Source organism: Martes martes (genome assembly GCF_963455335.1).
Source record: "Martes martes genome assembly, chromosome: 11".
Classification (NCBI taxonomy): Eukaryota; Metazoa; Chordata; class Mammalia; order Carnivora; family Mustelidae; genus Martes; species Martes martes.
The window spans coordinates 413,915-426,278 of NC_137899.1; the positions used below are offsets into that span (position 1 = coordinate 413,915).

General features: G+C 48.6%; 1 protein-coding gene across 1 annotated transcript in view; it reads right to left on the reverse strand.

Moving 5' to 3' along the window:
* LOC308352115 (contactin-associated protein-like 3) overlaps nt 1-12,364 on the reverse strand; it is a gene marked incomplete at both ends in the record, with an annotated part of 187,029 nt that overhangs the window by 36,909 nt on the left and 137,756 nt on the right. Inside the window, 3 exons of the mRNA XM_080818171.1 lie at nt 114-241; nt 6,012-6,168; nt 9,377-9,577. Of these exons, the coding sequence (XP_080674297.1) occupies nt 114-241; nt 6,012-6,168; nt 9,377-9,577 (486 nt within the window). The remainder of the gene's footprint in view (nt 1-113; nt 242-6,011; nt 6,169-9,376; nt 9,578-12,364) is intronic.

Below are 12,364 nucleotides of genomic sequence, written 5' to 3' on the forward strand. Positions count from 1 at the left end.
GGTGCAGAGTATTAGCATCGACAGTGTTTTCACGGACTCAGGCAGCTACCTGTCTCCTAAGACACTGACGTGCATGTCCAGGGGTCAAAACAGTTCCTCTTGCCTCTACTTACTGTCCCCCGAGCAGAGCAGAGGCCCCAGCGCATAAGCCGCTTCTGACTGTGGTCGGCCCGTGTCTCTCATCGCAACCTGAGTGACTGGCAGGTGCTCCTTATGGGAAAGGACTACTGTGTCGCGGGTCCTACAAAACAAATACGACCACCTTAGCGTTATTCTGAACGACATCCAGAGAAGGAGCAAATAGTCTATTACTGTAGCACAAGACGTGATAAGCTAAATTTGCAAATACGTAACAATAAGGAAATCAAAGGGCTCATCTGAACTCTGACACAGTAACCTACTTAATAAGGTCTCTGAGGATCAGAGATCCTTGTTCCTCTGCATGACCACAGAGATAACAGCGGGCAGGGCTGACGTCATCACCGTCACTGCGAGCACGACATTGTATTTCCCTGCAATGAAGCAGTTTGGTGCCCTTTCCCATCTAGCTGCCTTGTGAGATTTAAATGCAAAACTTACACATGCAAGATCTGCCTGGCTTCATTAAAAAAAACAAAACCAAACCACCCAACTGAATAGATTTAGGTTTTCAATTCCCAGATTTTTCTTTTTTAACTCAATTTTCTAAAATTCCTATCTTGGTTACTAAGCATTTCCTTATGTATTGTTGCCATCCATTAAAAAAGAAAGAAAGAAAGAAGGAGGAGGTTGATTCAAACCAAACTGAAGGTATGATACAATGTGCTCTTAAAATTAATACATGGGGTAGTGCGTGGGAAGTGCTCGTCGTGACTGTCACTATCCGTTCATTCGGCCACATTTGGTGCACAGCGACTCCTTGCCAGGTCCTGCGTGTCAGGGGCGTGGGCATAAAAAGCACCATCAGTGTCCCCAAGGAATCTAGTGGATATTATAAACAATTGCGAAAATATAATTGTAATACAATAAAATCATGTAAGTGAATATTTAGGACTGAATATCTATGGTTCCAATGTAACAAACACCAGACTCGAGCCGGGGTCCTGGGAGGAAGCTGTGCCACCAGCCACCCCTCTGGGCGAAGAAAGGAGATTCTTCCGCACCTGTGAGCTGCTCATGTTCTTACGTCCTGCTTCAATTACGTATGTGCTTTGGGTTTAGAACAGAAAATAGTTTGTCTAATGTATCCTTCAGGTGCCCTGCATCTGTGTAGAGCCTAGGAAGTTTCAGTTTCGGACGGTTAGAAAGCCCCACTCGCTCCGATGTACACAAACGGAAGCCTCGGAAACTGACGTTTTTGCAAGTCAAAACAACCAGCAATTTCGAATGGTTCAGCCCAATCGCTTTGCTTCAAAAAGGCCCTGCATCACTTAATAGTTAATCATTCCAATTCTGTTGAGGCATCAAAAATATTCTTTCGAGGTAGGAAGTTTCAAATTATTAGCATTTTTATTTTGCTTTAAAAATGTAACAAAGGGACTGCTGGAGCAAATTGGCGAGATATCAAAAATTTGGACTAATATCTTGAAGGTTCTGAAACGATTTTTTTGGAATCAGAAGGCTTCCAAAAATCAGATGGAACAAAACCCCAGGGCTTTATCTGGGTAAGGCCCTGCGATTTCTGTTCTTGGAAGCACACAGGCAGGTCGTCCCAAACACGGAACACCTGGCTTTGTTGGGACCGGGACAGGCGGTCGGTCACAAGCCAGAGGGTGGCATGGATTGCGGGGGGAGTCAGTCTGAAAAAACCCTTGTTATAAACGTGGGGCTAACACAGCAAAATTCATTCCTGGTGTTAAGTATCAGGAAATGTTACAAATAAGCATTTTCATTCCTGTCATTGCTATTTTGGTAGAGCATCTAGAGGGAACATGCAAGGGCATTAGTTATTCATTGAGTAACTGAATTTTAAAGAACCATTTAAAAGCTACATGTATAATGTAGTGAGAAGCTACACTTTAATTGTTTTTAGCAATGACAAAGCACAGAGAGCCCTGCAAAAAAACCTAAGGAAAATCATAATGGGTAATTGTGTGTGTTAAGGCAGATATCATAGTAAGTTCTTTTTTCATTCTGTTGCTTGCAAAATAGATTCCTGAACCTGAGGAAATTTTAAACAACTCAGAACTGAGAATTCTCTCTCAGCACAGGTCATTCCCACATGTCCACGCTTCATGTAGGACGAGATTCACTGCCAGGGTCCCCAGACTCATTTGAAATCGCCGAGATAGTTCTATCTCAGGTTTTTTCTTGCCTCCCCATGTTTCTCTCTTTTCCCCGAAGGTTGGGAGTGTTGCTCTCTGGGCATGACGATGCTCACGACAGGTTTCGCGCCCGCAGTGACGGGACTGCCAAGGCCCCTTCCTCTCGGTCTTCAGTTCCCAGCGCTCCAGGGACGCTTCTTCCGCTGGCTGTTTCGCAGAACACTTTTTCGCAGGTGCAACACAGCCACCGCGACCCCTGCGTTCTGGGAAAGGCCGCAGGGAACAAACACCGGGTCGGCTTTCACGTTTCCTAATTGGTCCGGAGAAAGCGAGACTGGGGACCACGGAACCATCGCCGCCCAGAGCTCCCTGTTTTGAAAGCTCCCGGGCTCGCTCTCGGGCTGTGCTGTTCCCTTCGCTCATCCCGTCGGCAAATGTGCTCGGTTCAGAGCCTGCAGTCCCCTGACACTCCAGGTCCTGGAGGGCCAGTCTCCTGTCCTTGCTCCCACCTTCAGGACCGCCATTGACCACTGCTTTCCCACGCACATCTTCCCAGTGCCTCGCCGTCCCAAGTGGATCAAGAAAATACTGATTTTTCCCACTCATGGCAGTCATGTGATAGCTCCATTTAGATACATCTTCTCATAATCTCATAATAAAACATAAAAGTTCTGCATATTTCTGTTATCTTTATTCCAGGGTCTACAGTCTTCATGCTGATTTTGCAAGTAGTTTTCATGATATTTTCTTACAGTAACAAGCTCTTTGTAGGAATTCAGTTATTCTAAGATTCAGCGGGTAGCCCTACTAAATTCTCATCAATTTCAATAATATTTCTGTCTATCCTCTTGGGTTTTCCTGTAGGCAACCATATTTCCTATGAAAAATGTCATCTTCATTTCCTTGTTTCTAATCATTTGTGGCTTTGAAATGCCGCCTATACTTTCATCCATCTGCTTTTCATTTCTAACCTCGGTGTCCTGTAATCAGAGAAATTGTCTGTACCATAACAACTACTGTAAAATTTTGGGGGTTTTGCTTTATGAAACATTAAGAAAATCATTTTGCAAAAATGTGCCATGTGCACTTGAGAAAATTATATATTCTGTAATTTTCAGGGCCTACCAAATCAAGCCGTTGATTTCATATAAAAATATTCCATATCCTTAATAATTGTCATCCGCATGATTTACCAGTTGCTAACAGATGTATGTCTAAACCTCTCCTTACAATGGTTGATTTGTATATTCCTTCTTTCAGTTCAGGCATTTATTTTCTATATACATTTTGAGTCATTTTTGTTAGAAACATAGGAGTTTAAGATTATTAGGGGTTTTTTGGTGAAATGAAAAAGCATCATGATATGGTGATACTAATCGTTCTATATTAAGATATCAAAATTTTGGGGCACCTGGGCGGCTCAGATGGTTAAACATCTGACTTTGGCTCAGGTCATGCATGATTTCAGGGTCCTCTGATGAGCCCCAAGTCGCTGGGCTCTCCACTCAGCAGGGAGTCTGCCTCTCCCTCTGCCCTTCCCCCCACTTATGGGCATAGGCACCCTTTCTTCCTGTCAAATACATAAAATCTTATAAAAAAAAAGGCTTTTAAACTTAAATTACTTCTTTGCACATTTGCTTGGTAAGTTGTTTTAGGATTTTTCTTTCAACATTTCTAGGTGTACAAACAAGATGTACTTATTTTTAATTCAAAATGACCTATCTTCATTTAAATGGCTATTTTTGTCACATTTATTGTGCCTCATTACTCATATTATGTTATTTTGTTGCTCGTTGTTTCCTCTTCCTTTGTAACTTTTATTTCCTACCTTCTTTTGAATTGACTGTTCTTAAAATCCCGTTTTTCCTTCCTTCCCTCTTTGGACTTGAGTTTTACACCGTTTCTATCCTTCAGTCCTTACACTTGAAATCTTAATGCGCTATGAGCCGTTTAGTGCCGACAAACTTCCACAGAACAAGTTTCTAAGTTCAATCATGTTCTTATTTCTAACCCTGGCTGCAGTCCTCTGTCGATCACAATCATTTTGTTTCCTGGACAGAACCGCTCCCTCCTGTTTCCGTAGGGTACATGCCTGACACATGACTGGTGTCTCGTATTTGCCTCTTGTGTTTCTGTTACCCTCTGAGTTTACACATTTCTTTCCTCGATGTTTCTTCTAGCGTCCGGGACTCTCCTTACCAGATCACCCACTTTCATTTTAAAAACCATTCTTGAAACTTCGTCTTCTGGAGTCGGCTGGTGGTGTATTTCTTCTGTGTCTGTCTGTCTGTCTGGGTGTCCCTGTATCTTGGCTGGGGACACACTTGGAACCGCACAGTTACGGTACTTAATGCTACACGGCGAGGGGAGTGCCGGCGCCTGCAGGCTTTGCTGGGTCCACAGAGGGGGTCTTGTCTGGCTCCGACAGTCCTTGCTTTGACACCTTCTGGTCACCTCCACTCCCTTTCACATTTTCTTTAATCTTCCTTGATTTCGGCATGATGCTTCTACAGGTGGATTTACTCTTATTTATCCTGCCTGGTATCCTAGTATTTTTTCAAGTCTGGCCACTTCTTGGCTATTTTGGCCCTTAATTATCACCAGTCTCCCCTGTTGAAACTTGACTCCGACCCTAGTTCTCCCCTCCCTGTCCCCGCTTTCCTTCCTCCCACGCCTGTCTCTCTGGGCTAGAATCCCTGCCACTCATCTACACGCATTTTCCGTTTCACCAGTGTTCTGATCCCACATGTCCAGTATCTGATCTGACAAGTCTTAAATTTCAGTGAGAATATTTTCGTTTCTAAACCTTCACTCAGTTCTTTTGTAAGTCGCGATCACCTTTGTCAATAGTACCTGGTTGCTTTCTCAATCAGTCCCAGACCTTGTTTTTCCAACAGCTCACGCGTTTATTTTATCTGATGTTCTTAAGGTATCCGTGATCTGGGATTTTTAGGCATCCGTTTACTCCACGGTTTCTTCCGCCTCCCACTTCTGTCCCCTGGGGCTGCATAGCCCTGATTGTGAGCTCATGTTTGGTGGCATTTTTATCTGTGGGAATCCTCGGAGAGGGCAGGCCTCTAGCAAGAATGTCACAGACTTCCACGATGAGCCATCGGTACTGCTGACCTGTGGCCACACTAACTTAATCCAAGGACCATGTAAATTTGAACTCCGGATCTGTGTGAGGGCAGGTCTGTGGACGTGTGTTTTCAGGGAGTTATTTCTTGCTACCTGGGGGGTTAGCTGGAAGGTCGGTCCCTTTCCACCTTCTCTCTGGGTTTAGAAGCCTTCTGAGACCTCCAGCAACAGGGCAAGGTTTGTGTCCCATAATCCCCTTTTATGCACCCTAGACCCTGTTTGATTTCCCCTATGAGGCCATTTAAAAATGCAGCTGGCAGCGAGGGAGGTGATCAAGCTTGCCAGGGCCAGCCACGGGGCCATCATCGTATCTATCGGGTTAAACTTAACCGTAGGAACTCTGATAATGGTACTTTCAGTGAATGGGAAACATTAATCTGGTATTCCTATCTTGTCTTATTAGGAAAAAAATAAAATGGACATGATTAGTTACTCACAGGTAAACAGAAATAGCTACCTTAATGCCTCCATCCTCAGACTAATTACACTGTACACATCAAAGCTTACACCTCGAACTGGCTGGGGAATACTTTAATCTGTTCTCTTTATACAACTGTCTTGTCTGCCTAACTTACACAGTTTAAGCAACACGAAATTACAGTTCGCACAGGGAAATTATATGGAAATCACCATTCATCCCGGGCAGCGTCACAGTTGCAGTGACGTTGAGAATCAAGGCAGTTCCCCTGTAATCCACAAGCACACTTTTGAGCACCAGGCAGAGAACCTCCCCAGTAAGTGTGTGTTTCATTGGTTCTTCCAACCCACCAGCTCACGGGGGTTCCATCTGAAAGACAAGTATGAGAAAGGTGACACCTACTTTGCCCCCCACTGCCTGCCTCCCCAGCATAGTCCTTTACTCCCCTCTGTCTAAAACACAGATGAGCAGAGGTTAACTCCACAGCAGGGTCCTTTCAAGGAGGACTTCCAAAGGTTTAAGAAACATTTCCACGTCTAGATGTACGTTCTCACCATATGTTTTACTTTTATTAGAAAACGAGCAAGTCGTCCCTAACTCATTCAGGCATGAAATCTACACATTTCTCTTGAGGACTCCAATGACATCATTTATTTGGACAAAACATTGAAAGAACTGTCATTTTTAAAAAAAGGAATGAATGAAAACCAGAGTAATTTGTACACTGCATCCAAAAGCTGTTCGAGAGCCTAAAATGCCATTGGAAGATGTAATACGGGACAAAATATGGATTTCTTATCTGTTGGACGAAAACACCAGTACTCTCCCATCATGTCTTCCGAGTCTGCTGGAGGAACGAGCTTCTTGTACTGACACGTTGGCTTTGTGTCTGGAAACCACAGACACGGCCTGACAAGCCTCCCTCGTGCCCGAGGCGGATCCTGGGCTCTGGACCACTGAGGCCAGTCTAGCTCAACGCTCAAATGCTCCAACAGGGCCAGAGGCCCCCTCAGCTCTGCTGGGCTGTGTCCTCTGCTGAGGCCCCAGGACAGACGTGCAGGGTGAGGGTGACAGGGAAGGAGGGCCCTCGGGAGGGTGGAGGGGAGCAGTGCCTCATACACAGAGAGAGTCAGAGCAGGAGAAACGGAAGTGACCTCCATCAGCCGCCTGCGAAGACGCCTGTCCGTTTCAGTGAGCTCCCTCCCTCAGACCCTCAGGTTGTCCCCACCCGGCCCCCACCGGGAACCCGGAACACGTCCCACCTTCTCCCTAACTTACAGCCGCCACCGCTCGTTATGGCCCCCTGTGCGACGAGCCTTCACCTGCTGCCCACAGCCTCCCAGCGGGCGCACACGGGCCGCACTCATGACCGCCCACCGCAGGCCCGCTGGGTGAGATGTGCGCCAAGGAATCAATGTCGGCAACGTTTGTTTTTTCCCCTCAGTGTGTTGAAAACTCATCTGTAGGGGGTGGAAGATCTTTTCCACTCAACAGACACTTTTTAAAACACCATTTTAAACACGGGATTATTCAACATCCCTTCCACAGACGGAGGAGCAAAGACATCGTTGCCCACGGATGTTTGCTCACACCCAATTCTCTCATTTCCTCTATCAAGCAAGAACCAGCCAGTGTTGTTCAAGGTACAGAATGCTTTGGGCTCCATTCAAGCTTTCTTGGAGCAACCCAGAGAACGTGCAGAAGGATCATTAAGAACAACGCAAAGAGGAAGAAGAGGCTGAAGGGAAGGGAACAGGGCTCCCCCCACCTCCGGCACCTGAGCCCCTGGCTGGCTGTGCTCCGCTCCGGCCACAAGGGCCATCCTCAGGGACCTTCACGCCCATGGCACGGAGACCGAACAGTCTCCTGGAGTCAGCACTTGCCGCCCTTGAGCTCCCTCTTAGGCCCCCCAGAACCGCAGCCCCCGACACCTGCAGCATAGAGACCTACCAGCCGCTGCAGGCAAAGGCCGCGGGACCCTAACAAGAGCTGAGGCCCACGGCTCCCCAGCAGCCCTCCCGGAAAACCACAGGAGCCAGGCCCCCGCCTTCTCTCCTCTCACGATAAACCCCGGTGAGCTGGTAACAACTGAGGATTTGAACACAGGGGAATTCTTGGGGGGAAAACTCGATTCTGACTGACATTCCCATTCCCAGTCCGCTCCATGACACTCTTAAGCTCCCAGCAGCTGCCTAGGGTGGTTTCCCACCATATAACCTTCCACTGCGGGCTCGGGGAAGGCTCCTTGCGCCCATTCGTGTCCGTGGATGACACATCGTGAAGCAGTGCAACCCTTTTAAGTGTCAGGCGACAGTGTTTAGGCCTCGCCTGCACCGTAATGAAGGGCCGCTGGGCTCACGGGCTGGACTGCGCCCGTCTGAACGAGGTTTGTGCGAGTTCTCCAGCAGCAGCCCACGGAAGGGCAGCCTCCAGCCTGTGTAGTTAACAAGTCCCTCATTCCGTCTCCACCCCAACCCCAGTTAAAGCCTCGGTTTGGTGGCGGCCGTGGCTGCGTTATTTACTGCTGTGGGAGGGAGCACAGCCGAGGAATCACTTGCGAATCAGGTAGGGAGAGGCCCGCCCTCCGTGTGGGGATTCTTTACTGACCTGGGCCGCGTGTCCAGGCTGTGGCACAGACCACACGCCAGCGCGCAGAGTTTGCTCCCAGATTCAAGGGGGTTTGCTTGCCGGCCCTGCTAGCAGCTGGCGTCTACACCGCTCTGCTTCGCCTCTTTCCCTGCTCCAGCAGCCCAACCCGCCCTGAGTTCCTCCCACAGGGGCTGCTTCCTTCATCCTGGGAGCAAGCCAGTTTAGCTGGCTCATCTGTTTGGCAGGAACCCAGTCACAAGGAGCACTAATCCCCCAGGACTAACCACACATTCCACACGCTGGACCGAGGCCAAGGAACAGCGTTTGCTTCACGCGTTTCATCGACGTTGTGCAGTTCGGTCCCGGCGAGGTCAGTGTCTGAGCACGAAAGTCTTGGGGAGAGGAACCCCCGGGCTGCTGAGCGGCAGGCTCGGACCCTGAGCTCAGAGGACCCTGACTACCGTTCTGACAAAATGAGGCATTTCAAAGGAAGAACATATGAAACCAAAAATATAATTTTCAAGAATAGAAGTGCTATGAAAAGCCACTAGCCGGGGTGCTGCGTGAGAGGAGCCGCGTGACACCGAAACGGCTCCCTATTAATGATGACCGAGAGACTAATCACACTCAGCCCGTGATGAAGAATCTCTCAGGATAATCGCCTCCAGATAACTGAGCCCCGCGTGCTGTCCCCCATCTGTCTAAGACCAAACATTTCGGAGGCGTGGCCGCCCTTCATGGTGGCTGAGCCCTGAGCGTTCCGATGACCTCGTGAGGAGGCTTTCGTCGATCCGTTGCCCACTTGAGTCTGGGAAGAGACTTCCCAGCTCGCTCTCCGCTTTGAGCGAGGAGCCACACATACGGACCCCGCTCTTCGCTCCGAGGAAGCATCTCTGTAACGTCCCGATCGCGACATGGGCACCTGGGTCAGGCCCCTGCCACCGGCGGGCACGGCAGCCCGCGATGGCGAGGGACTCCCACGACTCACCGCGGCCAGCTGAAAGCCTCGACTTCTTGCAGTGCACGACCAGCTCCTGCCGGCAGTCGTCCGCGCCGTCCGTGATGGCTTGGAGCTGGTCCGGGCTGGCTGCGTACTTGAAAAACACGGGCTGGGGGCTTCCTCCATTCGAGCTTTTGACCTTGGCCAGCTGGGAGCCATTGTGCTGTACCGAGGTCCAGGTGGTGTCCTCTGGGCAGAAACAGGGTTGGGAGGGAGACAGCGACTGTGACTAGGTTGGAGCAGTTAAACATAATGTGAGAGTCGGAAGCCTCTTTTATCTGAATTAGGGTTTTATTGTTTGTAGCTATCAGGTCTCTTTGGCGTTGGAGTCAGCATAAGGGACACGGTTAAACTGTTAGGAACGGGGACCCTCTTTATTGGAATTCGTCTTACCCTGAATGCAGCCAACATCGTCAGGGGGCCAATTCTTAAAATTCTGTGTTATAATACTCAAAGTTATAAGTAAAACGTTTTGTCCCTTAATTTATGCCTTTCCATTACTGTAAGAAGAAGCTAAGTTTTCACTGTGTGTATATGTGCCCTTATGTTAATACACATATTACTCTCCACTGGACTCAGCATTTTTTCCTCTGGTAATCAAAGAAATGCATAAGAGACCCATGGGGGGAATGAGCAGCTCACATGATCATGCAAAACGATAGGAAGTCAGTATTTTTGACAAAAATGGACTGATCGTGTATCAGCATCTCACTCAGTGCCCAGCCCCAAACGAGCGCCCGCTGGAGTCGCTGATAGACCCATTCCTGCCAGGAGCACGACTCACTCATGGCTGCTGGCGAATCCTGACCTGTTTCTGCTCCAGTGATCACCCATAGTTTTAAGAGATTTTGAAACAATGGATGAGCCCTCCACGGTGTTTCAAACTGAAGAGAAAGATCTCCCTTTCTTCTACCTTCCCCCCAAATCTAGTCCTCCCACAGTGTAAAAGGGCCATGGTTCAGGGGCCAAAAGGCTGGCTTCATGTTGTCCTAACCCAACTTCACTTATAACATCAGATCACATAAAACGTCCTCTGGAACACACATCTGGTACAGACATGATCGGTCGACATATTTCCAAATTATAGGGGCTGGAAACAGTCACGTGAGGTTTGTTCTTATTACTTTTAATGGCTAAGACCTAAACAAGATTAAAAAATCAAATCGATTTTTTAAGGTTAATCAAGGTTAAAAAATCAAATTCATTTAAGGGGCTCTGAGTGTTCCTATAGCAACTTGAATCCCACAGGTTTTTCTCCCCCCCTTTAATCATGTTTTCACCAGACATTTTATATTTCAACATTTTCCTGGAAAATTTCTTAAATGGACCTGGTGTTATTTTTCGCAATTACCTACTCACATTCACGGTCAGGGTTTCTTCCACCAGACGAAGGGGGTGAGAGTACCGAAGGAGAAGCCAGGGGCTGGGCTCGGGGATTCATGGGTTCTAATGCCGGAGGGTCATTTATGTCCATGGTTTATGGCACAAAGAGAAACGCTGTGCCTGAGGGGCTCCCGCAGGCTGGTGGCTGTGTGATGGACTCATGGTCGTGCATGTTACAGTGTAATCAGAGAACTCTTTCTTGAGTGGAGAGAAGAAAAAGTGTGAACATAATCTCAAAGCTTCCTTTTGAAAAAAAGAGAAATGTCAATGCTTGTCCTTTCTAGAAATATCACTTGTAAGGCCCCAGCAAGGGCTTGTTATGTTTCCTCAATGTGGCACAACGTGGGATTTTCATAGGTTTCTGACTGTAGTGGGAAGGCACCCTGGAGAGGCAGCGTGACGGAAGCTCTCGAGGACAAGGAGACAGACCAGGGAACTGAAGGGACCAGCGTGATGGAAAGACACTTGGTTGTTACGCACCATATACTGAGCACAAACGAGATTGGAGGAAATTAACTGTCATGGGGAAAATTTCAAGCAGGACTTTTGAACTGTTGAATGAGGCCCCATCACATCACGTTCTCCAGCTCAGTGGAGCCTCTCATCTGCCCACGAGCAGGGAGGCTAACCGGGGCTCCTGGCCCACCATTCGCTTGGGCAAACCATCCTACATTAATGTGATGCTTTGGTTTGATAAGCAGGATATAAAAAAATAACCCTGACTCACCATATCCTATGATACCCCTAGTTTCTCTTTTTATTTTGCCAAATTATATCCACTTGGCAACCTGCAACACTTGGTACACTGTGGATTGTATCTCTGAACTATACAAGGCATCTTTTAAGGGGAAGCAGATGGTTGAATGGGAAAAAGGAAACGGATGTGTATTTTCCACGGTCGGGGAAATGTGGCCCCGCGGTGGGTCTGCTATGCTCATTTTCATCTCCCCAAGGGAAAAGAAGAAAAAAGACTTGATCGCAAAAACCCCGATGCCTGCCTAGGGGGTCGGTCTGTCCCTCACGAGATGGACATTGATCTCCAGGAACGGGAAGGCAAGAATCCCCTTTCTGACAGATGCCTGAAATGAAGTCCAAGCTGGGTCCAACACCACGTCTTCGGAAGGGAAGCCAGCTGCCCGCATCTCTCTTGATGGGAAGTGGGTGCTCGAGCTCAAAGACGAGGAGGCAGGCGACCCGCGAGGCGACGGGACCCGTTGCCCTCCACGTGCAGGAGGAGAACCCGTGGAGGACGGGCACTCACAGTGACGCAGGACGGCAGAGGGACGGGGAGACCATCAGGCGTCCCTGGAGTCACAAGATGACGTGAACCCTGTGTTCTGGGTGGGACAGCCCCAACCCTTCTCAGGACTCGGCAGCACCACGACCCGGAGGGAAACACCACAGCGGGCGGCTCCCATCACGATCCGGAGGGAAACGCCACGGCGGGCAGCTCCCATCTGCCTCACGGCCCAATCCTCCCGCTGCACAGAACAGGGAAGGGAGCCCGGGAGCACCCACTCACCCAACTCCAGGAGACGGGGCCACGGCACCACGCAGTGTGGCCACCAGGCTTTCTGAGGTGCTCAAGTTCTC